A 25,031-nucleotide genomic window follows, 5' to 3' on the forward strand; every position below is an offset into this window, starting at 1 on the left:
CGTGTTGCATCCTCCTCGGACCTGCGTGTCTCATCAATCTGAAGCCTGCGTGTTGCATCCTCCTCGAACCTGCGTGTCTCATCAATCTGAAGCCTGCGTGTTGCATCCTCCTCGGACCTGCGTGTCTCATCAATCTGAAGCCTGCGTGTTGCATCCTCCTCGGACCTGCGTGTCTCATCAATCTGAAGCCTGCGTGTTGCATCCTCCTCGGACCTGCGTGTCTCATCAATCTTAAGCCTGCGTGTTGCATCCTCCTCGGACCTGCGTGTCTCATCAATCTGAAGCCTGCGTGTTGCATCCTCCTCGGACCTGCGTGTCTCATAAATCTGAAGCCTGCCTGTTGCATCCTCCTCGGACCTGCGTGTCTCATCAATCTTAAGCCTGCGTGTTGCATCCTCCTCGGACCTGCGTGTCTCATCAATCTGAAGCCTGCGTGTTGCATCCTCCTCGGACCTGCGTGTCTCATCAATCTGAAGCCTGCGTGTTGCATCCTCCTCGGACCTGCATGTCTCATCAATCCGAAGCCTGCGTGTTGCATCCTCCTCGGACCTGCGTGTCTCATCAATCTGAAGCCTTCGTGTTGCATCCTCCTCGGACCTGCGTGTCTCATCAATCTGAAGCCTGCGTGTTGCATCCTCCTCGGACTTGCGTGTCTCATCAATCTGAAGCCAGCGTGTTGAATCCTCCTCGGACCTGCGTGTCTGAAAAATCTGAAGCCTGCATGTTGCATCCTCCTCAGACCTGCGTGTCTCATCAATCTGAAGCCTGCGTGTTGCATCCTCCTTGGACCTGCGTGTCTCATCAATCTGAAGCCTGCGTGTTGCATCCTCCTCGGACCTGCGTGTCTCATCAATCTGAAGTCTGCGTGTTGCATCCTCCTCGGACCTGCGTGTCTCATCAATCTGAAGCCTGCGTGTTGCATCCTCCTCAGACCTGCGTGTCTCATCAATCTGAAGCCTGCGTGTTGCATCCTCCTCGGACCTGCGTGTCTCATCAATCTGAAGCCAGCGTGTTGAATCCTCCTCGGACCTGCGTGTTGGATCAATCTGAACCTGCGTGTTGCATCCTCCTCGGACCTGCGTGTCTCATCAATCTGAAGCCTGCGTGTTGCATCCTCCTCGGACCTGCGTGTCTCATCAATCTGAAGCCTGCGTGTTGCCTCCTCCTTGGACCAGCGTGTCTCATCAATCTGAAGCCTGCGTGTTGCATCCTCCTCGGACCTGCGTGTCTCATCAATCTGAAGCCTGCGTGTTGCATCCTCCTTGGACCTGCGTGTCTCATCAATCTGAAGCCTGCGTGTTGCATTCTCCTCGGACCTGCGTTTCTCATCAATCTGAAGCCTGCGTGTTGCATCCTCCTCGGACCTGCGTGTCTCATCAATCTGAAGCCTGCGTGTTACATCCTCCTCGGACCTGCGTGTCTCATCAATCTGAAGCCTGCGTGTTGAATCCTCCTCGGACCTGCGTGTCTGATCAATCTGAAGCCTGCGTGTTGCATCCTCCTCGGACCTGCGTGTCTCATCAATCTGAAGCCTGCGTGTTGCATCCTCCTCGGACCTGCGTGTCTCATCAATCTGAAGCCTGCGTGTTGCATCCTCCTCGGACCTGCGTGTCTCATCAATCTGAAGCCTGCGTGTTGCATCCTCCTCGGACCTGCGTGTCTCATCAATCTGAAGTCTGCATTTTACATCCTACTCGGACCTGCGTGTCTCATTAATCTGAAGCCTGCGTGTTGCATCCTCCTCGGACCGGCGTGTCTCATCAATCTGAAGCCTGCGTGTTGCATCCTCCTCGGACCTGCGTGTCTCATCAATCTGAAGCCTGCGTGTTGCATCCTCCTCGGACCTGCGTGTCTCATCAATCTGATGACTGCGTGTTGCATCCTCCTCGGACCTGCGTGTCTCATCAATCTGAAGCCTGCGTGTTGCATCCTCCTCGGACCTGCGTGTCTCATCAATCTGAAGCCTGCGTGTTGCATCCTCCTCGGACCTGCGTGTCTCATCAATCTGAAGCCTGCGTGTTACATCCTCCTCGGACCTGCATGTCTCATCAATCTGAAGCCTGCGTGTTGCATCCTCCTCGGTCCTGCGTGTCTCATCAATCTGAAGCCTGCGTGTTGCATCCTCCTCGGTCCTGCGTGTCTCATCAATCTGAAGCCTGCGTGTTGCATCCTCCTCGGACCTGCGTGTCTCATCAATCTGAAGCCTGCGTGTTGCATCCTCCTCGGACCTGCGTGTCTGATCAATCTGAAGCCTGCGTGTTGCATCCTCCTCCGACCTGCGTGTCTCATCCATCTGAAGCCTGCGTGTTGCATCCTCCTCCGACCTGCGTGTCTCATCCATCTGAAGCCTGCGTGTTGCATCCTCCTCTGACCTGCGTGTCTCATCAATCTGAAGACTGCGTGATGCATCCTCCACGGACCTGCGTGTCTCATCAATCTGAAGCCTGCGTGTTGCATCCTCCTCGGACCTGCGTGTCTCATCAATCTGAAGCCTGTGTGTTGCATCCTCCTCGGACCTGCGTGTCTCATCAATCTGAAGCCTGCGAGTTGCATCCTCCTCGGACCTGCGTGTCTCATCAATCTGAAGCCTGCGTGTTGAATCCTCCTCGGACCTGCGTGTCTCATCAATCTGAAGCCTGCGTGTTGCATCCTCCTCGGACCTGCGTGTCTCATCAATCTGAAGCCTGCGTGTTGCATCCTCCTCGGACCTGCTTGTCTCATCAATCTGAAGCCTGCGTGTTGCATCCTCCTCGGACCTGCGTGTCTCATCAATCTGAAGCCTGCGTGTTGCATCCTCCTCGGACCTGCGTGTCTCATCAATCTGAAGCCTGCCTGTTGCATCCTCCTCGGACCTGCGTGTCTCATCAATCTGAAGCCTGCGTGTTGCATCCTCTTCGGACCTGCGTGTCTCATCAATCTGAAGCCTGGGTGTTGCATCCTCCTCGGACCTGCGTTTCTCATCAATCTGAAGCCTGCGTGTTGCATCCTCCTCGGACCTGCGTGTCTCATCAATCTGAAGCCTGCGTGTTGCATCCTCCTCGGACCTGCGTGTCTCATCAATCTGAAGCCTGCGTGTTGCATCCTCCTCGGACCTGCGTGTCTCATCAATCTGAAGCCTGCGTGTTGCATCCTCCTCGGACCTGCGTGTCTCATCAATCTGAATCCTGCGTGTTGCATCCTCCTCGGACCTGCGTGTCTCATCAATCTTAAGCCTGCGTTTTGCATCCTCCTCGGACCTGTGTGTCTCATCAATCTGAAGCCTGCGTGTTGCATCCTCCTCGGACCTGCGTGTCTCATCAATCTGAAGCCTGCGTGTCGCATCCTCCTCGGACCTGCGTGTCTCATCAATCTGAAGCCTGCGTGTCGCATCCTCCTCGGACCTGCGTGTCTCATCAATCTGAAGCCTGCGTGTTGCATCCTCCTCGGACCTGCGTGTCTCATCAATCTGAAGCCTGCGTGTCGCATCCTCCTCGGCCCTGCGTGTCTCATCAATCTTAAGCCTGCGTGTTGCATCCTCCTCGGACCTGCGTGTCTCATCAATCTGAAGCCTGCGTGTTGCATCCTCCTCGGACCTGCGTGTCTCATAAATCTGATGCCTGCCTGTTGCATCCTCCTCGGACCTGCGTGTCTCATCAATCTTAAGCCTGCGTGTTGCATCCTCCTCGGACCTGCGTGTCTCATCAATCTGAAGCCTGCGTGTTGCATCCTCCTCGGACCTGCGTGCCTCATCAATCTGAAGCCTGCGTGTTGCATCCTCCTCGGACCTGCGTGTCTCATCAATCTGAAGCCTGCGTGTTGCATCCTCCTCGGACCTGCGAGTCTCATCAATCTGAAGCCTTCGTGTTGCATCCTCCTCGGACCTGCGTGTCTCATCAATCTGAAGCCTGCGTGTTGCATCCTCCTCGGACTTGCGTGTCTCATCAATCTGAAGCCAGCGTGTTGAATCCTCCTCGGACCTGCGTGTCTGATCAATCTGAAGCCTGCGTGTTGCATCCTCCTCAGACCTGCGTGTCTCATCAATCTGAAGCCTGCGTGTTGCATCCTCCTCGGACCTGCGTGTCTCATCAATCTGAAGCCTGTGTGTTGCATCCTCCTCGGACCTGCGTGTCTCATCAATCTGAAGTCTGCGTGTTGCATCCTCCTCGGACCTGCGTGTCTCATCAATCTGAAGCCTGCGTGTTGCATCCTCCTCGGACCTGCGTGTCTCATCAATCTGAAGCCTGCGTGTTGCATCCTCCTCGGACCTGCGTGTCTCATCAATCTGAAGCCTGCGTGTTGAATCCTCCTCGGACCTGCGTGTCTGATCAATCTGAAGCCTGCGTGTTGCATCCTCCTCGGACCTGCGTGTCTCATCAATCTGAAGCCTGCGTGTTGCATCCTCCTCGGACCTGCGTGTCTCATCAATCTGAAGCCTGCGTGTTGCCTCCTCCTTGGACCAGCGTGTCTCATCAATCTGAAGCCTGCGTGTTGCATCCTCCTCGGACCTGCGTGTCTCATCAATCTGAAGCCTGCGTGTTGCATCCTCCTTGGACCTGCGTGTCTCATCAATCTGAAGCCTGCGTGTTGCATTCTCCTCGGACCTGCGTTTCTCATCAATCTGAAGCCTGCGTGTTGCATCCTCCTCGGACCTGCGTGTCTCATCAATCTGAAGCCTGCGTGTTGCATCCTTCTCGGACCTGCGTGTCTCATCAATCTGAAGCCTGCGTGTTGCATCCTCCTCGGACCTGCGTGTCTCATCAATCTGAAGCCTGCGTGTTGCATCCTCCTCGGACCTGCGCGTCTCATCAATCTGAAGCCTGCGTGTTGCATCCTCCTCGGACCTGCGTGTCTCATCAATCTGAAGCCTGCGTGTTGCATCCTCCTCGGACCTGCGTGTCTCATCAATCTGAAGCCTGCGTGTTGCATCCTCCTCGGACCTGCGTGTCTCATCAATCTTAAGCCTGCGTGTTACATCCTCCTCGGACCTGCGTGTCTCATCAATCTGAAGCCTGCGTGTTGCATCCTCCTCGGACCTGCGTCTCTCATCAATCTGAAGCCTGCGTGTTGCATCCTCCTCGGACATGTGTGTCTGATCAATCTGAAGCCAGCGTGTTGCATCCTCCTCGGACCTGCGTGTCTCATCAATCTGAAGCCTGCGTGTTGCATCCTCCTCGGACCTGCGTGTCTCATCAATCTGAAGCCTGCGTGTTGCATCCTCCTCGGACCTGCGTGTCTCATCAATCTGAAGCCTGCGTGTTGCATCCTCCTCGGACCTGCGTGTCTCATCAATCTGAAGCCTGCGTGTTGCATCCTCCTCGGACCTGCGTATCTCATCAATCTGAAGCCTGCGTGTTGCATCCTCCTCGGAACTGCGTGTCTGATCAATCTGAAGCCTGCGTGTTGCATCCTCCTCGGACCTGCGTGTCTCATCAATCTGAAGCCTTCGTGTTGCATCCTCCTCGGACCTGCGTGTCTCATCAATCTGAAGCCTGCGTGTTGCATCCTCCTTGGACCTGCGTGTCTCATCAATCTGAAGCCTGCGTGTTGCATCCTCCTCGGACCTGCGTGTCTCATCAATCTGAAGCCTGTGTGTTGCATCCTCCTCAGACCTGCGTGTCTCATCCATCTGAAGTCTGCGTGTTGCATCCTCCTCGGACCTGCGTGTCTCATCAATCTGAAGCCTGCGTGTTGCATCCTCCTCGGACCTGCGTGTCTCATCAATCTGAAGCCTGCGTGTTGCATCCTCCTCGGACCTGCGTGTCTCATCAATCTGAAGCCTGCGTGTTGAATCCTCCTCGGACCTGCGTGTCTGATCAATCTGAAGCCTGCGTGTTGCATCCTCCTCGGACCTGCGTGTCTCATCAATCTGAAGCCTGCGTGTTGCATCCTCCTCGGACCTGCGTGTCTCATCAATCTGAAGCCTGCGTGTTGCCTCCTCCTCGGACCATCGTGTCTCATCAATCTGAAGCCTGCGTGTTGCATCCTCCTCGGACCTGCGTGTCTCATCAATCTGAAGCCTGCGTGTTGCATCCTCCTTGGACCTGCGTGTCTCATCAATCTGAAGCCTGCGTGTTGCATTCTCCTCGGACCTGCGTTTCTCATCAATCTGAAGCCTGCGTGTTGCATCCTCCTCGGACCTGCGTGTCTCATCAATCTGAAGCCTGCGTGTTGCATCCTCCTCGGACCTGCGTGTCTCATCAATCTGAAGCCTGCGTGTTGCATCCTTCTCGGACCTGCGTGTCTCATCAATCTGAAGCCTGCGTGTTGCATCCTCCTCGGACCTGCGTGTCTCATCAATCTGAAGCCTGCGTGTTGCATCCTCCTCGGACCTGCGCGTCTCATCAATCTGAAGCCTGCGTGTTGCATCCTCCTCGGACCTGCGTGTCTCATCAATCTGAAGCCTGCGTGTTCCATCCTCCTCGGACCTGCGTGTCTCATCAATCTGAAGCCTGCGTGTTGCATCCTCCTCGGACCTGCGTGTCTCATCAATCTTAAGCCTGCGTGTTACATCCTCCTCGGACCTGCGTGTCTCATCAATCTGAAGCCTGCGTGTTGCATCCTCCTCGGACCTGCGTCTCTCATCAATCTGAAGCCTGCGTGTTGCATCCTCCTCGGACATGTGTGTCTGATCAATCTGAAGCCAGTGTGTTGCATCCTCCTCGGACCTGCGTGTCTCATCAATCTGAAGCCTGCGTGTTGCATCCTCCTCGGACCTGCGTGTCTCATCAATCTGAAGCCTGCGTGTTGCATCCTCCTCGGACCTGCGTGTCTCATCAATCTGAAGCCTGCGTGTTGCATCCTCCTCGGACCTGCGTGTCTCATCAATCTGAAGCCTGCGTTTTGCATCGTCCTCGTACCTGCGTGTCTCATCAATCTGAAGCCTGCGTGTTGCATCCTCCTCGGACCTGCGTGTCTCATCAATCTGAAGCCTGCGTGTTGAATCCTCCTCGGACCTGCGTGTCTCATCAATCTGAAGCCTGCATGTTGCATCCTCTTCGGACCTGCGTGTCTCATCAATCTGAAGCCTGCGTGTTGCATCCTCCTCGGACCTGCGTGTCTCATCAATCTGAAGCCTGCGTGTTGCATCCTCCTCGGACCTGCGTGTCTCATCAATCTGAAGCCTGCGTGTTGCATCCTCCTCGGACCTGCGTATCTCATCAATCTGAAGCCTGCGTGTTGCATCCTCCTCGGACCTGCGTGTCTGATCAATCTGAAGCCTGCGTGTTGCATCCTCCTCAGACCTGCGTGTCTCATCCATCTGAAGCCTGCGTGTTGCATCCTCCTCTGACCTGCGTGTCTCATCAATCTGAAGCCTGCGTGTTGCATCCTCCTCGGACATGCGTGTCTCATCAATCTGAAGCCTGCGTGTTGCATCCTCCTCGGACCTGCGTGTCTCATCAATCTGAAGCCTGCTTGTTGCATCCTCCTCGGACCTGCGTGTCTCATCAATCTGAAGCCTGCGTGTTGCATCCTCCTCGGACCTGCGTGTCTCATCCATCTGAAGCCTGCGTGTTGCATCCTCCTCGGACCTGCGTGTCTCATCAATCTGAAGCTTGCGTGTTGCATCCTCCTCGGACCTGCTTGTCTCATCAATCTGAAGCCTGCGTGTTGCATCCTCCTCTGACCTGCGTGTCTCATCAATCTGAAGCCTGCGTGTTGCATCCTCCTCGGACCAGCGTGTCTCATCAATCTGAAGCCTGCGTGTTGCATCCTCCTCGGACCTGCGTGTCTCATCAATCTGAAGTCTGCGTGTTGCATCCTCCTCGGACCTGCGTGTCTCATCAATCTGAAGCCTGCGTGTTGCATCCTCCTCAGACCTGCGTGTCTCATCAATCTGAAGCCTGCGTGTTGCATCCTCCTCGGACCTGCGTGTCTCATCAATCTGAAGCCAGCGTGTTGAATCCTCCTCGGACCTGCGTGTTGGATCAATCTGAACCTGCGTGTTGCATCCTCCTCGGACCTGCGTGTCTCATCAATCTGAAGCCTGCGTGTTGCATCCTCCTCGGACCTGCGTGTCTCATCAATCTGAAGCCTGCGTGTTGCCTCCTCCTTGGACCAGCGTGTCTCATCAATCTGAAGCCTGCGTGTTGCATCCTCCTCGGACCTGCGTGTCTCATCAATCTGAAGCCTGCGTGTTGCATCCTCCTTGGACCTGCGTGTCTCATCAATCTGAAGCCTGCGTGTTGCATTCTCCTCGGACCTGCGTTTCTCATCAATCTGAAGCCTGCGTGTTGCATCCTCCTCGGACCTGCGTGTCTCATCAATCTGAAGCCTGCGTGTTACATCCTCCTCGGACCTGCGTGTCTCATCAATCTGAAGCCTGCGTGTTGAATCCTCCTCGGACCTGCGTGTCTGATCAATCTGAAGCCTGCGTGTTGCATCCTCCTCGGACCTGCGTGTCTCATCAATCTGAAGCCTGCGTGTTGCATCCTCCTCGGACCTGCGTGTCTCATCAATCTGAAGCCTGCGTGTTGCATCCTCCTCGGACCTGCGTGTCTCATCAATCTGAAGCCTGCGTGTTGCATCCTCCTCGGACCTGCGTGTCTCATCAATCTGAAGTCTGCATTTTACATCCTACTCGGACCTGCGTGTCTCATTAATCTGAAGCCTGCGTGTTGCATCCTCCTCGGACCGGCGTGTCTCATCAATCTGAAGCCTGCGTGTTGCATCCTCCTCGGACCTGCGTGTCTCATCAATCTGAAGCCTGCGTGTTGCATCCTCCTCGGACCTGCGTGTCTCATCAATCTGATGACTGCGTGTTGCATCCTCCTCGGACCTGCGTGTCTCATCAATCTGAAGCCTGCGTGTTGCATCCTCCTCGGACCTGCGTGTCTCATCAATCTGAAGCCTGCGTGTTGCATCCTCCTCGGACCTGCGTGTCTCATCAATCTGAAGCCTGCGTGTTACATCCTCCTCGGACCTGCATGTCTCATCAATCTGAAGCCTGCGTGTTGCATCCTCCTCGGTCCTGCGTGTCTCATCAATCTGAAGCCTGCGTGTTGCATCCTCCTCGGTCCTGCGTGTCTCATCAATCTGAAGCCTGCGTGTTGCATCCTCCTCGGACCTGCGTGTCTCATCAATCTGAAGCCTGCGTGTTGCATCCTCCTCGGACCTGCGTGTCTGATCAATCTGAAGCCTGCGTGTTGCATCCTCCTCCGACCTGCGTGTCTCATCCATCTGAAGCCTGCGTGTTGCATCCTCCTCCGACCTGCGTGTCTCATCCATCTGAAGCCTGCGTGTTGCATCCTCCTCTGACCTGCGTGTCTCATCAATCTGAAGACTGCGTGATGCATCCTCCACGGACCTGCGTGTCTCATCAATCTGAAGCCTGCGTGTTGCATCCTCCTCGGACCTGCGTGTCTCATCAATCTGAAGCCTGTGTGTTGCATCCTCCTCGGACCTGCGTGTCTCATCAATCTGAAGCCTGCGAGTTGCATCCTCCTCGGACCTGCGTGTCTCATCAATCTGAAGCCTGCGTGTTGAATCCTCCTCGGACCTGCGTGTCTCATCAATCTGAAGCCTGCGTGTTGCATCCTCCTCGGACCTGCGTGTCTCATCAATCTGAAGCCTGCGTGTTGCATCCTCCTCGGACCTGCTTGTCTCATCAATCTGAAGCCTGCGTGTTGCATCCTCCTCGGACCTGCGTGTCTCATCAATCTGAAGCCTGCGTGTTGCATCCTCCTCGGACCTGCGTGTCTCATCAATCTGAAGCCTGCCTGTTGCATCCTCCTCGGACCTGCGTGTCTCATCAATCTGAAGCCTGCGTGTTGCATCCTCTTCGGACCTGCGTGTCTCATCAATCTGAAGCCTGGGTGTTGCATCCTCCTCGGACCTGCGTTTCTCATCAATCTGAAGCCTGCGTGTTGCATCCTCCTCGGACCTGCGTGTCTCATCAATCTGAAGCCTGCGTGTTGCATCCTCCTCGGACCTGCGTGTCTCATCAATCTGAAGCCTGCGTGTTGCATCCTCCTCGGACCTGAGTGTCTCATCAATCTGAAGCCTGCGTGTTGCATCCTCCTCGGACCTGCGTGTCTCATCAATCTGAATCCTGCGTGTTGCATCCTCCTCGGACCTGCGTGTCTCATCAATCTTAAGCCTGCGTTTTGCATCCTCCTCGGACCTGCGTGTCTCATCAATCTGAAGCCTGCGTGTTGCATCCTCCTCGGACCTGCGTGTCTCATCAATCTGAAGCCTGCGTGTCGCATCCTCCTCGGACCTGCGTGTCTCATCAATCTGAAGCCTGCGTGTCGCATCCTCCTCGGACCTGCGTGTCTCATCAATCTGAAGCCTGCGTGTGGCATCCTCCTCGGACCTGCGTGTCTCATCAATCTGAAGCCTGCGTGTCGCATCCTCCTCGGCCCTGCGTGTCTCATCAATCTTAAGCCTGCGTGTTGCATCCTCCTCGGACCTGCGTGTCTCATCAATCTGAAGCCTGCGTGTTGCATCCTCCTCGGACCTGCGTGTCTCATAAATCTGAAGCCTGCCTGTTGCATCCTCCTCGGACCTGCGTGTCTCATCAATCTTAAGCCTGCGTGTTGCATCCTCCTCGGACCTGCATGTCTCATCAATCTGAAGCCTGCGTGTTGCATCCTCCTCGGACCTGCGTGTCTCATCAATCTGAAGCCTGCGTGTTGCATCCTCCTCGGACCTGCGTGTCTCATCAATCTGAAGCCTGCGTGTTGCATCCTCCTCGGACCTGCGAGTCTCATCAATCTGAAGCCTTCGTGTTGCATCCTCCTCGGACCTGCGTGTCTCATCAATCTGAAGCCTGCGTGTTGCATCCTCCTCGGACTTGCGTGTCTCATCAATCTGAAGCCAGCGTGTTGAATCCTCCTCGGACCTGCGTGTCTGATCAATCTGAAGCCTGCGTGTTGCATCCTCCTCAGACCTGCGTGTCTCATCAATCTGAAGCCTGCGTGTTGCATCCTCCTTGGACCTGCGTGTCTCATCAATCTGAAGCCTGCGTGTTGCATCCTCCTCGGACCTGCGTGTCTCATCAATCTGAAGCCTGTGTGTTGCATCCTCCTCGGACCTGCGTGTCTCATCAATCTGAAGTCTGCGTGTTGCATCCTCCTCGGACCTGCGTGTCTCATCAATCTGAAGCCTGCGTGTTGCATCCTCCTCGGACCTGCGTGTCTCATCAATCTGAAGCCTGCGTGTTGCATCCTCCTCGGACCTGCGTGTCTCATCAATCTGAAGCCTGCGTGTTGAATCCTCCTCGGACCTGCGTGTCTGATCAATCTGAAGCCTGCGTGTTGCATCCTCCTCGGACCTGCGTGTCTCATCAATCTGAAGCCTGCGTGTTGCATCCTCCTCGGACCTGCGTGTCTCATCAATCTGAAGCCTGCGTGTTGCCTCCTCCTTGGACCAGCGTGTCTCATCAATCTGAAGCCTGCGTGTTGCATCCTCCTCGGACCTGCGTGTCTCATCAATCTGAAGCCTGCGTGTTGCATCCTCCTTGGACCTGCGTGTCTCATCAATCTGAAGCCTGCGTGTTGCATTCTCCTCGGACCTGCGTTTCTCATCAATCTGAAGCCTGCGTGTTGCATCCTCCTCGGACCTGCGTGTCTCATCAATCTGAAGCCTGCGTGTTGCATCCTTCTCGGACCTGCGTGTCTCATCAATCTGAAGCCTGCGTGTTGCATCCTCCTCGGACCTGCGTGTCTCATCAATCTGAAGCCTGCGTGTTGCATCCTCCTCGGACCTGCGCGTCTCATCAATCTGAAGCCTGCGTGTTGCATCCTCCTCGGACCTGCGTGTCTCATCAATCTGAAGCCTGCGTGTTGCATCCTCCTCGGACCTGCGTGTCTCATCAATCTGAAGCCTGCGTGTTGCATCCTCCTCGGACCTGCGTGTCTCATCAATCTTAAGCCTGCGTGTTACATCCTCCTCGGACCTGCGTGTCTCATCAATCTGAAGCCTGCGTGTTGCATCCTCCTCGGACCTGCGTCTCTCATCAATCTGAAGCCTGCGTGTTGCATCCTCCTCGGACATGTGTGTCTGATCAATCTGAAGCCAGCGTGTTGCATCCTCCTCGGACCTGCGTGTCTCATCAATCTGAAGCCTGCGTGTTGCATCCTCCTCGGACCTGCGTGTCTCATCAATCTGAAGCCTGCGTGTTGCATCCTCCTCGGACCTGCGTGTCTCATCAATCTGAAGCCTGCGTGTTGCATCCTCCTCGGACCTGCGTGTCTCATCAATCTGAAGCCTGCGTGTTGCATCCTCCTCGGACCTGCGTATCTCATCAATCTGAAGCCTGCGTGTTGCATCCTCCTCGGAACTGCGTGTCTGATCAATCTGAAGCCTGCGTGTTGCATCCTCCTCGGACCTGCGTGTCTCATCAATCTGAAGCCTTCGTGTTGCATCCTCCTCGGACCTGCGTGTCTCATCAATCTGAAGCCTGCGTGTTGCATCCTCCTTGGACCTGCGTGTCTCATCAATCTGAAGCCTGCGTGTTGCATCCTCCTCGGACCTGCGTGTCTCATCAATCTGAAGCCTGTGTGTTGCATCCTCCTCAGACCTGCGTGTCTCATCCATCTGAAGTCTGCGTGTTGCATCCTCCTCGGACCTGCGTGTCTCATCAATCTGAAGCCTGCGTGTTGCATCCTCCTCGGACCTGCGTGTCTCATCAATCTGAAGCCTGCGTGTTGCATCCTCCTCGGACCTGCGTGTCTCATCAATCTGAAGCCTGCGTGTTGAATCCTCCTCGGACCTGCGTGTCTGATCAATCTGAAGCCTGCGTGTTGCATCCTCCTCGGACCTGCGTGTCTCATCAATCTGAAGCCTGCGTGTTGCATCCTCCTCGGACCTGCGTGTCTCATCAATCTGAAGCCTGCGTGTTGCCTCCTCCATGGACCATCGTGTCTCATCAATCTGAAGCCTGCGTGTTGCATCCTCCTCGGACCTGCGTGTCTCATCAATCTGAAGCCTGCGTGTTGCATCCTCCTTGGACCTGCGTGTCTCATCAATCTGAAGCCTGCGTGTTGCATTCTCCTCGGACCTGCGTTTCTCATCAATCTGAAGCCTGCGTGTTGCATCCTCCTCGGACCTGCGTGTCTCATCAATCTGAAGCCTGCGTGTTGCATCCTCCTCGGACCTGCGTGTCTCATCAATCTGAAGCCTGCGTGTTGCATCCTTCTCGGACCTGCGTGTCTCATCAATCTGAAGCCTGCGTGTTGCATCCTCCTCGGACCTGCGTGTCTCATCAATCTGAAGCCTGCGTGTTGCATCCTCCTCGGACCTGCGCGTCTCATCAATCTGAAGCCTGCGTGTTGCATCCTCCTCGGACCTGCGTGTCTCATCAATCTGAAGCCTGCGTGTTCCATCCTCCTCGGACCTGCGTGTCTCATCAATCTGAAGCCTGCGTGTTGCATCCTCCTCGGACCTGCGTGTCTCATCAATCTTAAGCCTGCGTGTTACATCCTCCTCGGACCTGCGTGTCTCATCAATCTGAAGCCTGCGTGTTGCATCCTCCTCGGACCTGCGTCTCTCATCAATCTGAAGCCTGCGTGTTGCATCCTCCTCGGACATGTGTGTCTGATCAATCTGAAGCCAGTGTGTTGCATCCTCCTCGGACCTGCGTGTCTCATCAATCTGAAGCCTGCGTGTTGCATCCTCCTCGGACCTGCGTGTCTCATCAATCTGAAGCCTGCGTGTTGCATCCTCCTCGGACCTGCGTGTCTCATCAATCTGAAGCCTGCGTGTTGCATCCTCCTCGGACCTGCGTGTCTCATCAATCTGAAGCCTGCGTTTTGCATCGTCCTCGTACCTGCGTGTCTCATCAATCTGAAGCCTGCGTGTTGCATCCTCCTCGGACCTGCGTGTCTCATCAATCTGAAGCCTGCGTGTTGAATCCTCCTCGGACCTGCGTGTCTCATCAATCTGAAGCCTGCATGTTGCATCCTCTTCGGACCTGCGTGTCTCATCAATCTGAAGCCTGCGTGTTGCATCCTCCTCGGACCTGCGTGTCTCATCAATCTGAAGCCTGCGTGTTGCATCCTCCTCGGACCTGCGTGTCTCATCAATCTGAAGCCTGCGTGTTGCATCCTCCTCGGACCTGCGTATCTCATCAATCTGAAGCCTGCGTGTTGCATCCTCCTCGGACCTGCGTGTCTGATCAATCTGAAGCCTGCGTGTTGCATCCTCCTCAGACCTGCGTGTCTCATCCATCTGAAGCCTGCGTGTTGCATCCTCCTCTGACCTGCGTGTCTCATCAATCTGAAGCCTGCGTGTTGCATCCTCCTCGGACATGCGTGTCTCATCAATCTGAAGCCTGCGTGTTGCATCCTCCTCGGACCTGCGTGTCTCATCAATCTGAAGCCTGCTTGTTGCATCCTCCTCGGACCTGCGTGTCTCATCAATCTGAAGCCTGCGTGTTGCATCCTCCTCGGACCTGCGTGTCTCATCCATCTGAAGCCTGCGTGTTGCATCCTCCTCGGACCTGCGTGTCTCATCAATCTGAAGCTTGCGTGTTGCATCCTCCTCGGACCTGCTTGTCTCATCAATCTGAAGCCTGCGTGTTGCATCCTCCTCTGACCTGCGTGTCTCATCAATCTGAAGCCTGCGTGTTGCATCCTCCTCGGACCAGCGTGTCTCATCAATCTGAAGCCTGCGTGTTGCATCCTCCTCGGGCCTGCGTGTCTCATCAATCTGAAGCCTGTGTGTTGCATCCTCCTCGGACCTGCGTGTCTCATCAATCTGAAGCCTGCGTGTTGCATCCTCCTCGGACCTGCGTGTCTCATGAATCTGAAGCCTGCGTGTTGCATCCTCCTCGGACCTGCGTGTCTCATCAATCTGAAGCCTGCGTGTTGCATCCTCCTCGGACCTGCGTGTCTCATCAATCTGAAGCCTGCGTGTTGCATCCTCCTCGGACCTGCGTGTCTCATCAATCTGAATCCTGCGTGTTGCATCCTCCTCGGACCTGCGTGTCTCATCAATCTGAAGCCTGCGTGTTGCATCCTCGGACCTGCGTGTCTCATCAATCTGAAGCCTGCGTGTTGCATCCTCCTCGGACCTGCGTGTCTCATCAATCTGAAGCCTGCGTGTTGCATCCTCCTCGGACCTGCGTGTCTCATCAATCTGAAGCCTGCGTGTTGCATCCTCCTCGGACCTGCGTGTCTCATCAATCTGAAGCCTGCGTGTTGCATCCTCCTCGGAACTGCGTGTCTCATCAATCTGAAGCCTGCGTTTTGCATCCTACTCGGACCTGCGTGTCTCATCAATCTGAAGCCTGCGTGTTGCATCCTCCTCGGACCTGCGTGTCTCATCAATCTGAAGCCTGCGTGTTGCATCCTCCTCGGACCTGCGTGTCTGATCAATCTGAAGCCTGCGTGTTGCATCCTCCTCGGACCTGCGTGTCTCATCAATCTGAAGCCTGCGTGTTGCATCCTCCTCGGACCTGCGTGTCTCATCAATCTGAAGCCTGCGTGTTGCATCCTCCTCGGACCTGCGTGTCTCATCAATCTGAAGCCTGCGTGTTGCATCCTCCTCGGACCTGCGTGTCTCATCAATCTGAAGTCTGCATTTTACATCCTACTCGGACCTGCGTGTCTCATTAATCTGAAGCCTGCGTGTTGCATCCTCCTCGGACCGGCGTGTCTCATCAATCTGAAGCCTGCGTGTTGCATCCTCCTCGGACCTGCGTGTCTCATCAATCTGAAGCCTGCGTGTTGCATCCTCCTCGGACCTGCGTGTCTCATCAATCTGATGACTGCGTGTTGCATCCTCCTCGGACCTGCGTGTCTCATCAATCTGAAGCCTGCGTGTTGCATCCTCCTCGGACCTGCGTGTCTCATCAATCTGAAGCCTGCGTGTTGCATCCTCCTCGGACCTGCGTGTCTCATCAATCTGAAGCCTGCGTGTTACATCCTCCTCGGACCTGCATGTCTCATCAATCTGAAGCCTGCGTGTTGCATCCTCCTCGGTCCTGCGTGTCTCATCAATCTGAAGCCTGCGTGTTGCATCCTCCTCGGTCCTGCGTGTCTCATCAATCTGAAGCCTGCGTGTTGCATCCTCCTCGGACCTGCGTGTCTCATCAATCTGAAGCCTGCGTGTTGCATCCTCCTCGGACCTGCGTGTCTGATCAATCTGAAGCCTGCGTGTTGCATCCTCCTCCGACCTGCGTGTCTCATCCATCTGAAGCCTGCGTGTTGCATCCTCCTCCGACCTGCGTGTCTCATCCATCTGAAGCCTGCGTGTTGCATCCTCCTCTGACCTGCGTGTCTCATCAATCTGAAGACTGCGTGATGCATCCTCCACGGACCTGCGTGTCTCATCAATCTGAAGCCTGCGTGTTGCATCCTCCTCGGACCTGCGTGTCTCATCAATCTGAAGCCTGTGTGTTGCATCCTCCTCGGACCTGCGTGTCTCATCAATCTGAAGCCTGCGAGTTGCATCCTCCTCGGACCTGCGTGTCTCATCAATCTGAAGCCTGCGTGTTGAATCCTCCTCGGACCTGCGTGTCTCATCAATCTGAAGCCTGCGTGTTGCATCCTCCTCGGACCTGCGTGTCTCATCAATCTGAAGCCTGCGTGTTGCATCCTCCTCGGACCTGCTTGTCTCATCAATCTGAAGCCTGCGTGTTGCATCCTCCTCGGACCTGCGTGTCTCATCAATCTGAAGCCTGCGTGTTGCATCCTCCTCGGACCTGCGTGTCTCATCAATCTGAAGCCTGCCTGTTGCATCCTCCTCGGACCTGCGTGTCTCATCAATCTGAAGCCTGCGTGTTGCATCCTCTTCGGACCTGCGTGTCTCATCAATCTGAAGCCTGGGTGTTGCATCCTCCTCGGACCTGCGTTTCTCATCAATCTGAAGCCTGCGTGTTGCATCCTCCTCGGACCTGCGTGTCTCATCAATCTGAAGCCTGCGTGTTGCATCCTCCTCGGACCTGCGTGTCTCATCAATCTGAAGCCTGCGTGTTGCATCCTCCTCGGACCTGCGTGTCTCATCAATCTGAAGCCTGCGTGTTGCATCCTCCTCGGACCTGCGTGTCTCATCAATCTGAATCCTGCGTGTTGCATCCTCCTCGGACCTGCGTGTCTCATCAATCTTAAGCCTGCCTTTTGCATCCTCCTCGGACCTGTGTGTCTCATCAATCTGAAGCCTGCGTGTTGCATCCTCCTCGGACCTGCGTGTCTCATCAATCTGAAGCCTGCGTGTCGCATCCTCCTCGGACCTGCGTGTCTCATCAATCTGAAGCCTGCGTGTCGCATCCTCCTCGGACCTGCGTGTCTCATCAATCTGAAGCCTGCGTGTTGCATCCTCCTCGGACCTGCGTGTCTCATCAATCTGAAGCCTGCGTGTCGCATCCTCCTCGGCCCTGCGTGTCTCATCAATCTTAAGCCTGCGTGTTGCATCCTCCTCGGACCTGCGTGTCTCATCAATCTGAAGCCTGCGTGTTGCATCCTCCTCGGACCTGCGTGTCTCATAAATCTGAAGCCTGCCTGTTGCATCCTCCTCGGACCTGCGTGTCTCATCAATCTTAAGCCTGCGTGTTGCATCCTCCTCGGACCTGCGTGTCTCATCAATCTGAAGCCTGCGTGTTGCATCCTCCTCGGACCTGCGTGTCTCATCAATCTGAAGCCTGCGTGTTGCATCCTCCTCGGACCTGCGTGTCTCATCAATCTGAAGCCTGCGTGTTGCATCCTCCTCGGACCTGCGAGTCTCATCAATCTGAAGCCTTCGTGTTGCATCCTCCTCGGACCTGCGTGTCTCATCAATCTGAAGCCTGCGTGTTGCATCCTCCTCGGACTTGCGTGTCTCATCAATCTGAAGCCAGCGTGTTGAATCCTCCTCGGACCTGCGTGTCTGATCAATCTGAAGCCTGCGTGTTGCATCCTCCTCAGACCTGCGTGTCTCATCAATCTGAAGCCTGCGTGTTGCATCCTCCTTGGACCTGCGTGTCTCATCAATCTGAAGCCTGCGTGTTGCATCCTCCTCGGACCTGCGTGTCTCATCAATCTGAAGCCTGTGTGTTGCATCCTCCTCGGACCTGCGTGTCTCATCAATCTTAAGTCTGCGTGTTGCATCCTCCTCGGACCTGCGTGTCTCATCAATCTGAAGCCTGCGTGTTGCATCCTCCTCGGACCTGCGTGTCTCATCAATCTGAAGCCTGCGTGTTGCATCCTCCTCGGACCTGCGTGTCTCATCAATCTGAAGCCTGCGTGTTGAATCCTCCTCGGACCTGCGTGTCTGATCAATCTGAAGCCTGCGTGTTGCATCCTCCTCGGACCTGCGTGTCTCATCAATCTGAAGCCTGCGTGTTGCATCCTCCTCGGACCTGCGTGTCTCATCAATCTGAAGCCTGCGTGTTGCCTCCTCCTTGGACCAGCGTGTCTCATCAATCTGAAGCCTGCGTGTTGCATCCTCCTCGGACCTGCGTGTCTCATCAATCTGAAGCCTGCGTGTTGCATCCTCCTTGGACCTGCGTGTCTCATCAATCTGAAGCCTGCGTGTTGCATTCTCCTCGGACCTGCGTTTCTCATCAATCTGAAGCCTGCGTGTTGCATCCTCCTCGGACCTGCGTGTCTGATCAATCTGAAGCCTGCGTGTTGCATCCTCCTCCGACCTGCGTGTCTCATCCATCTGAAGCCTGCGTGTTGCATCCTCCTCCGACCTGCGTGTCTCATCCATCTGAAGCCTGCGTGTTGCATCCTCCTCTGACCTGCGTGTCTCATCAATCTGAAGACTGCGTGATGCATCCTCCACGGACCTGCGTGTCTCATCAATCTGAAGCCTGCGTGTTGCATCCTCCTCGGACCTGCGTGTCTCATCAATCTGAAGCCTGTGTGTTGCATCCTCCTCGGACCTGCGTGTCTCATCAATCTGAAGCCTGCGAGTTGCATCCTCCTCGGACCTGCGTGTCTCATCAATCTGAAGCCTGCGTGTTGAATCCTCCTCGGACCTGCGTGTCTCATCAATCTGAAGCCTGCGTGTTGCATCCTCCTCGGACCTGCGTGTCTCATCAATCTGAAGCCTGCGTGTTGCATCCTCCTCGGACCTGCTTGTCTCATCAATCTGAAGCCTGCGTGTTGCATCCTCCTCGGACCTGCGTGTCTCATCAATCTGAAGCCTGCGTGTTGCATCCTCCTCGGACCTGCGTGTCTCATCAATCTGAAGCCTGCCTGTTGCATCCTCCTCGGACCTGCGTGTCTCATCAATCTGAAGCCTGCGTGTTGCATCCTCTTCGGACCTGCGTGTCTCATCAATCTGAAGCCTGGGTGTTGCATCCTCCTCGGACCTGCGTTTCTCATCAATCTGAAGCCTGCGTGTTGCATCCTCCTCGGACCTGCGTGTCTCATCAATCTGAAGCCTGCGTGTTGCATCCTCCTCGGACCTGCGTGTCTCATCAATCTGAAGCCTGCGTGTTGCATCCTCCTCGGACCTGCGTGTCTCATCAATCTGAAGCCTGCGTGTTGCATCCTCCTCGGACCTGCGTGTCTCATCAATCTGAATCCTGCGTGTTGCATCCTCCTCGGACCTGCGTGTCTCATCAATCTTAAGCCTGCCTTTTGCATCCTCCTCGGACCTGTGTGTCTCATCAATCTGAAGCCTGCGTGTTGCATCCTCCTCGGACCTGCGTGTCTCATCAATCTGAAGCCTGCGTGTCGCATCCTCCTCGGACCTGCGTGTCTCATCAATCTGAAGCCTGCGTGTCGCATCCTCCTCGGACCTGCGTGTCTCATCAATCTGAAGCCTGCGTGTTGCATCCTCCTCGGACCTGCGTGTCTCATCAATCTGAAGCCTGCGTGTCGCATCCTCCTCGGCCCTGCGTGTCTCATCAATCTTAAGCCTGCGTGTTGCATCCTCCTCGGACCTGCGTGTCTCATCAATCTGAAGCCTGCGTGTTGCATCCTCCTCGGACCTGCGTGTCTCATAAATCTGAAGCCTGCCTGTTGCATCCTCCTCGGACCTGCGTGTCTCATCAATCTTAAGCCTGCGTGTTGCATCCTCCTCGGACCTGCGTGTCTCATCAATCTGAAGCCTGCGTGTTGCATCCTCCTCGGACCTGCGTGTCTCATCAATCTGAAGCCTGCGTGTTGCATCCTCCTCGGACCTGCGTGTCTCATCAATCTGAAGCCTGCGTGTTGCATCCTCCTCGGACCTGCGAGTCTCATCAATCTGAAGCCTTCGTGTTGCATCCTCCTCGGACCTGCGTGTCTCATCAATCTGAAGCCTGCGTGTTGCATCCTCCTCGGACTTGCGTGTCTCATCAATCTGAAGCCAGCGTGTTGAATCCTCCTCGGACCTGCGTGTCTGATCAATCTGAAGCCTGCGTGTTGCATCCTCCTCAGACCTGCGTGTCTCATCAATCTGAAGCCTGCGTGTTGCATCCTCCTTGGACCTGCGTGTCTCATCAATCTGAAGCCTGCGTGTTGCATCCTCCTCGGACCTGCGTGTCTCATCAATCTGAAGCCTGTGTGTTGCATCCTCCTCGGACCTGCGTGTCTCATCAATCTTAAGTCTGCGTGTTGCATCCTCCTCGGACCTGCGTGTCTCATCAATCTGAAGCCTGCGTGTTGCATCCTCCTCGGACCTGCGTGTCTCATCAATCTGAAGCCTGCGTGTTGCATCCTCCTCGGACCTGCGTGTCTCATCAATCTGAAGCCTGCGTGTTGAATCCTCCTCGGACCTGCGTGTCTGATCAATCTGAAGCCTGCGTGTTGCATCCTCCTCGGACCTGCGTGTCTCATCAATCTGAAGCCTGCGTGTTGCATCCTCCTCGGACCTGCGTGTCTCATCAATCTGAAGCCTGCGTGTTGCCTCCTCCTTGGACCAGCATGTCTCATCAATCTGAAGCCTGCGTGTTGCATCCTCCTCGGACCTGCGTGTCTCATCAATCTGAAGCCTGCGTGTTGCATCCTCCTTGGACCTGCGTGTCTCATCAATCTGAAGCCTGCGTGTTGCATTCTCCTCGGACCTGCGTTTCTCATCAATCTGAAGCCTGCGTGTTGCATCCTCCTCGGACCTGCGTGTCTCATCAATCTTAAGCCTGCCTTTTGCATCCTCCTCGGACCTGTGTGTCTCATCAATCTGAAGCCTGCGTGTTGCATCCTCCTCGGACCTGCGTGTCTCATCAATCTGAAGCCTGCGTGTCGCATCCTCCTCGGACCTGCGTGTCTCATCAATCTGAAGCCTGCGTGTCGCATCCTCCTCGGACCTGCGTGTCTCATCAATCTGAAGCCTGCGTGTTGCATCCTCCTCGGACCTGCGTGTCTCATCAATCTGAAGCCTGCGTGTCGCATCCTCCTCGGCCCTGCGTGTCTCATCAATCTTAAGCCTGCGTGTTGCATCCTCCTCGGACCTGCGTGTCTCATCAATCTGAAGCCTGCGTGTTGCATCCTCCTCGGACCTGCGTGTCTCATAAATCTGAAGCCTGCCTGTTGCATCCTCCTCGGACCTGCGTGTCTCATCAATCTTAAGCCTGCGTGTTGCATCCTCCTCGGACCTGCGTGTCTCATCAATCTGAAGCCTGCGTGTTGCATCCTCCTCGGACCTGCGTGTCTCATCAATCTGAAGCCTGCGTGTTGCATCCTCCTCGGACCTGCGTGTCTCATCAATCTGAAGCCTGCGTGTTGCATCCTCCTCGGACCTGCGAGTCTCATCAATCTGAAGCCTTCGTGTTGCATCCTCCTCGGACCTGCGTGTCTCATCAATCTGAAGCCTGCGTGTTGCATCCTCCTCGGACTTGCGTGTCTCATCAATCTGAAGCCAGCGTGTTGAATCCTCCTCGGACCTGCGTGTCTGATCAATCTGAAGCCTGCGTGTTGCATCCTCCTCAGACCTGCGTGTCTCATCAATCTGAAGCCTGCGTGTTGCATCCTCCTTGGACCTGCGTGTCTCATCAATCTGAAGCCTGCGTGTTGCATCCTCCTCGGACCTGCGTGTCTCATCAATCTGAAGCCTGTGTGTTGCATCCTCCTCGGACCTGCGTGTCTCATCAATCTTAAGTCTGCGTGTTGCATCCTCCTCGGACCTGCGTGTCTCATCAATCTGAAGCCTGCGTGTTGCATCCTCCTCGGACCTGCGTGTCTCATCAATCTGAAGCCTGCGTGTTGCATCCTCCTCGGACCTGCGTGTCTCATCAATCTGAAGCCTGCGTGTTGAATCCTCCTCGGACCTGCGTGTCTGATCAATCTGAAGCCTGCGTGTTGCATCCTCCTCGGACCTGCGTGTCTCATCAATCTGAAGCCTGCGTGTTGCATCCTCCTCGGACCTGCGTGTCTCATCAATCTGAAGCCTGCGTGTTGCCTCCTCCTTGGACCAGCGTGTCTCATCAATCTGAAGCCTGCGTGTTGCATCCTCCTCGGACCTGCGTGTCTCATCAATCTGAAGCCTGCGTGTTGCATCCTCCTTGGACCTGCGTGTCTCATCAATCTGAAGCCTGCGTGTTGCATTCTCCTCGGACCTGCGTTTCTCATCAATCTGAAGCCTGCGTGTTGCATCCTCCTCGGACCTGCGTGTCTCATCAATCTGAAGCCTGCGTGTTGCATCCTTCTCGGACCTGCGTGTCTCATCAATCTGAAGCCTGCGTGTTGCATCCTCCTCGGACCTGCGTGTCTCATCAATCTGAAGCCTGCGTGTTGCATCCTCCTCGGACCTGCGCGTCTCATCAATCTTAAGCCTGCGTGTTGCATCCTCCTCGGACCTGCGTGTCTCATCAATCTGAAGCCTGCGTGTTGCATCCTCCTCGGACCTGCGTGTCTCATCAATCTGAAGCCTGCGTGTTGCATCCTCCTCGGACCTGCGTGTCTCATCAATCTTAAGCCTGCGTGTTACATCCTCCTCGGACCTGCGTGTCTCATCAATCTGAAGCCTGCGTGTTGCATCCTCCTCGGACCTGCGTCTCTCATCAATCTGAAGCCTGCGTGTTGCATCCTCCTCGGACATGTGTGTCTGATCAATCTGAAGCCAGCGTGTTGCATCCTCCTCGGACCTGCGTGTCTCATCAATCTGAAGCCTGCGTGTTGCATCCTCCTCGGACCTGCGTGTCTCATCAATCTGAAGCCTGCGTGTTGCATCCTCCTCGGACCTGCGTGTCTCATCAATCTGAAGCCTGCGTGTTGCATCCTCCTCGGACCTGCGTGTCTCATCAATCTGAAGCCTGCGTGTTGCATCCTCCTCGGACCTGCGTATCTCATCAATCTGAAGCCTGCGTGTTGCATCCTCCTCGGAACTGCGTGTCTGATCAATCTGAAGCCTGCGTGTTGCATCCTCCTCGGACCTGCGTGTCTCATCAATCTGAAGCCTTCGTGTTGCATCCTCCTCGGACCTGCGTGTCTCATCAATCTGAAGCCTGCGTGTTGCATCCTCCTTGGACCTGCGTGTCTCATCAATCTGAAGCCTGCGTGTTGCATCCTCCTCGGACCTGCGTGTCTCATCAATCTGAAGCCTGTGTGTTGCATCCTCCTCAGACCTGCGTGTCTCATCCATCTGAAGTCTGCGTGTTGCATCCTCCTCGGACCTGCATGTCTCATCAATCTGAAGCCTGCGTGTTGCATCCTCCTCGGACCTGCGTGTCTCATCAATCTGAAGCCTGCGTGTTGCATCCTCCTCGGACCTGCGTGTCTCATCAATCTGAAGCCTGCGTGTTGAATCCTCCTCGGACCTGCGTGTCTGATCAATCTGAAGCCTGCGTGTTGCATCCTCCTCGGACCTGCGTGTCTCATCAATCTGAAGCCTGCGTGTTGCATCCTCCTCGGACCTGCGTGTCTCATCAATCTGAAGCCTGCGTGTTGCCTCCTCCTTGGACCATCGTGTCTCATCAATCTGAAGCCTGCGTGTTGCATCCTCCTCGGACCTGCGTGTCTCATCAATCTGAAGCCTGCGTGTTGCATCCTCCTTGGACCTGCGTGTCTCATCAATCTGAAGCCTGCGTGTTGCATTCTCCTCGGACCTGCGTTTCTCATCAATCTGAAGCCTGCGTGTTGCATCCTCCTCGGACCTGCGTGTCTCATCAATCTGAAGCCTGCGTGTTGCATCCTCCTCGGACCTGCGTGTCTCATCAATCTGAAGCCTGCGTGTTGCATCCTTCTCGGACCTGCGTGTCTCATCAATCTGAAGCCTGCGTGTTGCATCCTCCTCGGACCTGCGTGTCTCATCAATCTGAAGCCTGCGTGTTGCATCCTCCTCGGACCTGCGCGTCTCATCAATCTGAAGCCTGCGTGTTGCATCCTCCTCGGACCTGCGTGTCTCATCAATCTGAAGCCTGCGTGTTCCATCCTCCTCGGACCTGCGTGTCTCATCAATCTGAAGCCTGCGTGTTGCATCCTCCTCGGACCTGCGTGTCTCATCAATCTTAAGCCTGCGTGTTACATCCTCCTCGGACCTGCGTGTCTCATCAATCTGAAGCCTGCGTGTTGCATCCTCCTCGGACCTGCGTCTCTCATCAATCTGAAGCCTGCGTGTTGCATCCTCCTCGGACATGTGTGTCTGATCAATCTGAAGCCAGTGTGTTGCATCCTCCTCGGACCTGCGTGTCTCATCAATCTGAAGCCTGCGTGTTGCATCCTCCTCGGACCTGCGTGTCTCATCAATCTGAAGCCTGCGTGTTGCATCCTCCTCGGACCTGCGTGTCTCATCAATCTGAAGCCTGCGTGTTGCATCCTCCTCGGACCTGCGTGTCTCATCAATCTGAAGCCTGCGTTTTGCATCGTCCTCGTACCTGCGTGTCTCATCAATCTGAAGCCTGCGTGTTGCATCCTCCTCGGACCTGCGTGTCTCATCAATCTGAAGCCTGCGTGTTGAATCCTCCTCGGACCTGCGTGTCTCATCAATCTGAAGCCTGCATGTTGCATCCTCTTCGGACCTGCGTGTCTCATCAATCTGAAGCCTGCGTGTTGCATCCTCCTCGGACCTGCGTGTCTCATCAATCTGAAGCCTGCGTGTTGCATCCTCCTCGGACCTGCGTGTCTCATCAATCTGAAGCCTGCGTGTTGCATCCTCCTCGGACCTGCGTATCTCATCAATCTGAAGCCTGCGTGTTGCATCCTCCTCGGACCTGCGTGTCTGATCAATCTGAAGCCTGCGTGTTGCATCCTCCTCAGACCTGCGTG

At 55.3% G+C, this 25,031-nt stretch overlaps 1 protein-coding gene across 1 annotated transcript in view; it reads right to left on the reverse strand.

Annotated features, from left to right (window-relative positions):
- The window catches only part of LOC138751704 (trichohyalin-like), an 86,337-nt gene that overhangs the window by 35,644 nt on the left and 25,662 nt on the right, over positions 1-25,031 (reverse strand). Inside the window, exons 12-32 of the mRNA XM_069914389.1 lie at positions 24,593-24,688; positions 22,529-22,822; positions 22,193-22,312; positions 21,185-21,424; positions 20,897-21,040; positions 19,697-19,936; positions 19,409-19,552; positions 18,257-18,376; positions 17,249-17,488; positions 16,961-17,104; positions 13,700-13,795; positions 11,300-11,419; positions 10,292-10,531; positions 10,004-10,147; positions 7,916-8,107; positions 6,789-6,884; positions 4,389-4,508; positions 3,429-3,668; positions 3,141-3,284; positions 1,053-1,244; positions 262-405 (exon numbers count right to left, since the gene is read on the reverse strand). Coding sequence (XP_069770490.1) covers positions 262-405; positions 1,053-1,244; positions 3,141-3,284; positions 3,429-3,668; positions 4,389-4,508; positions 6,789-6,884; positions 7,916-8,107; positions 10,004-10,147; positions 10,292-10,531; positions 11,300-11,419; positions 13,700-13,795; positions 16,961-17,104; positions 17,249-17,488; positions 18,257-18,376; positions 19,409-19,552; positions 19,697-19,936; positions 20,897-21,040; positions 21,185-21,424; positions 22,193-22,312; positions 22,529-22,822; positions 24,593-24,688 — 3,510 coding nt within the window. The remainder of the gene's footprint in view (positions 1-261; positions 406-1,052; positions 1,245-3,140; positions 3,285-3,428; positions 3,669-4,388; positions 4,509-6,788; positions 6,885-7,915; positions 8,108-10,003; positions 10,148-10,291; positions 10,532-11,299; positions 11,420-13,699; positions 13,796-16,960; positions 17,105-17,248; positions 17,489-18,256; positions 18,377-19,408; positions 19,553-19,696; positions 19,937-20,896; positions 21,041-21,184; positions 21,425-22,192; positions 22,313-22,528; positions 22,823-24,592; positions 24,689-25,031) is intronic.

Source organism: Narcine bancroftii, chromosome 1 (genome assembly GCF_036971445.1).
Source record: "Narcine bancroftii isolate sNarBan1 chromosome 1, sNarBan1.hap1, whole genome shotgun sequence".
Taxonomy (NCBI): Eukaryota; Metazoa; Chordata; class Chondrichthyes; order Torpediniformes; family Narcinidae; genus Narcine; species Narcine bancroftii.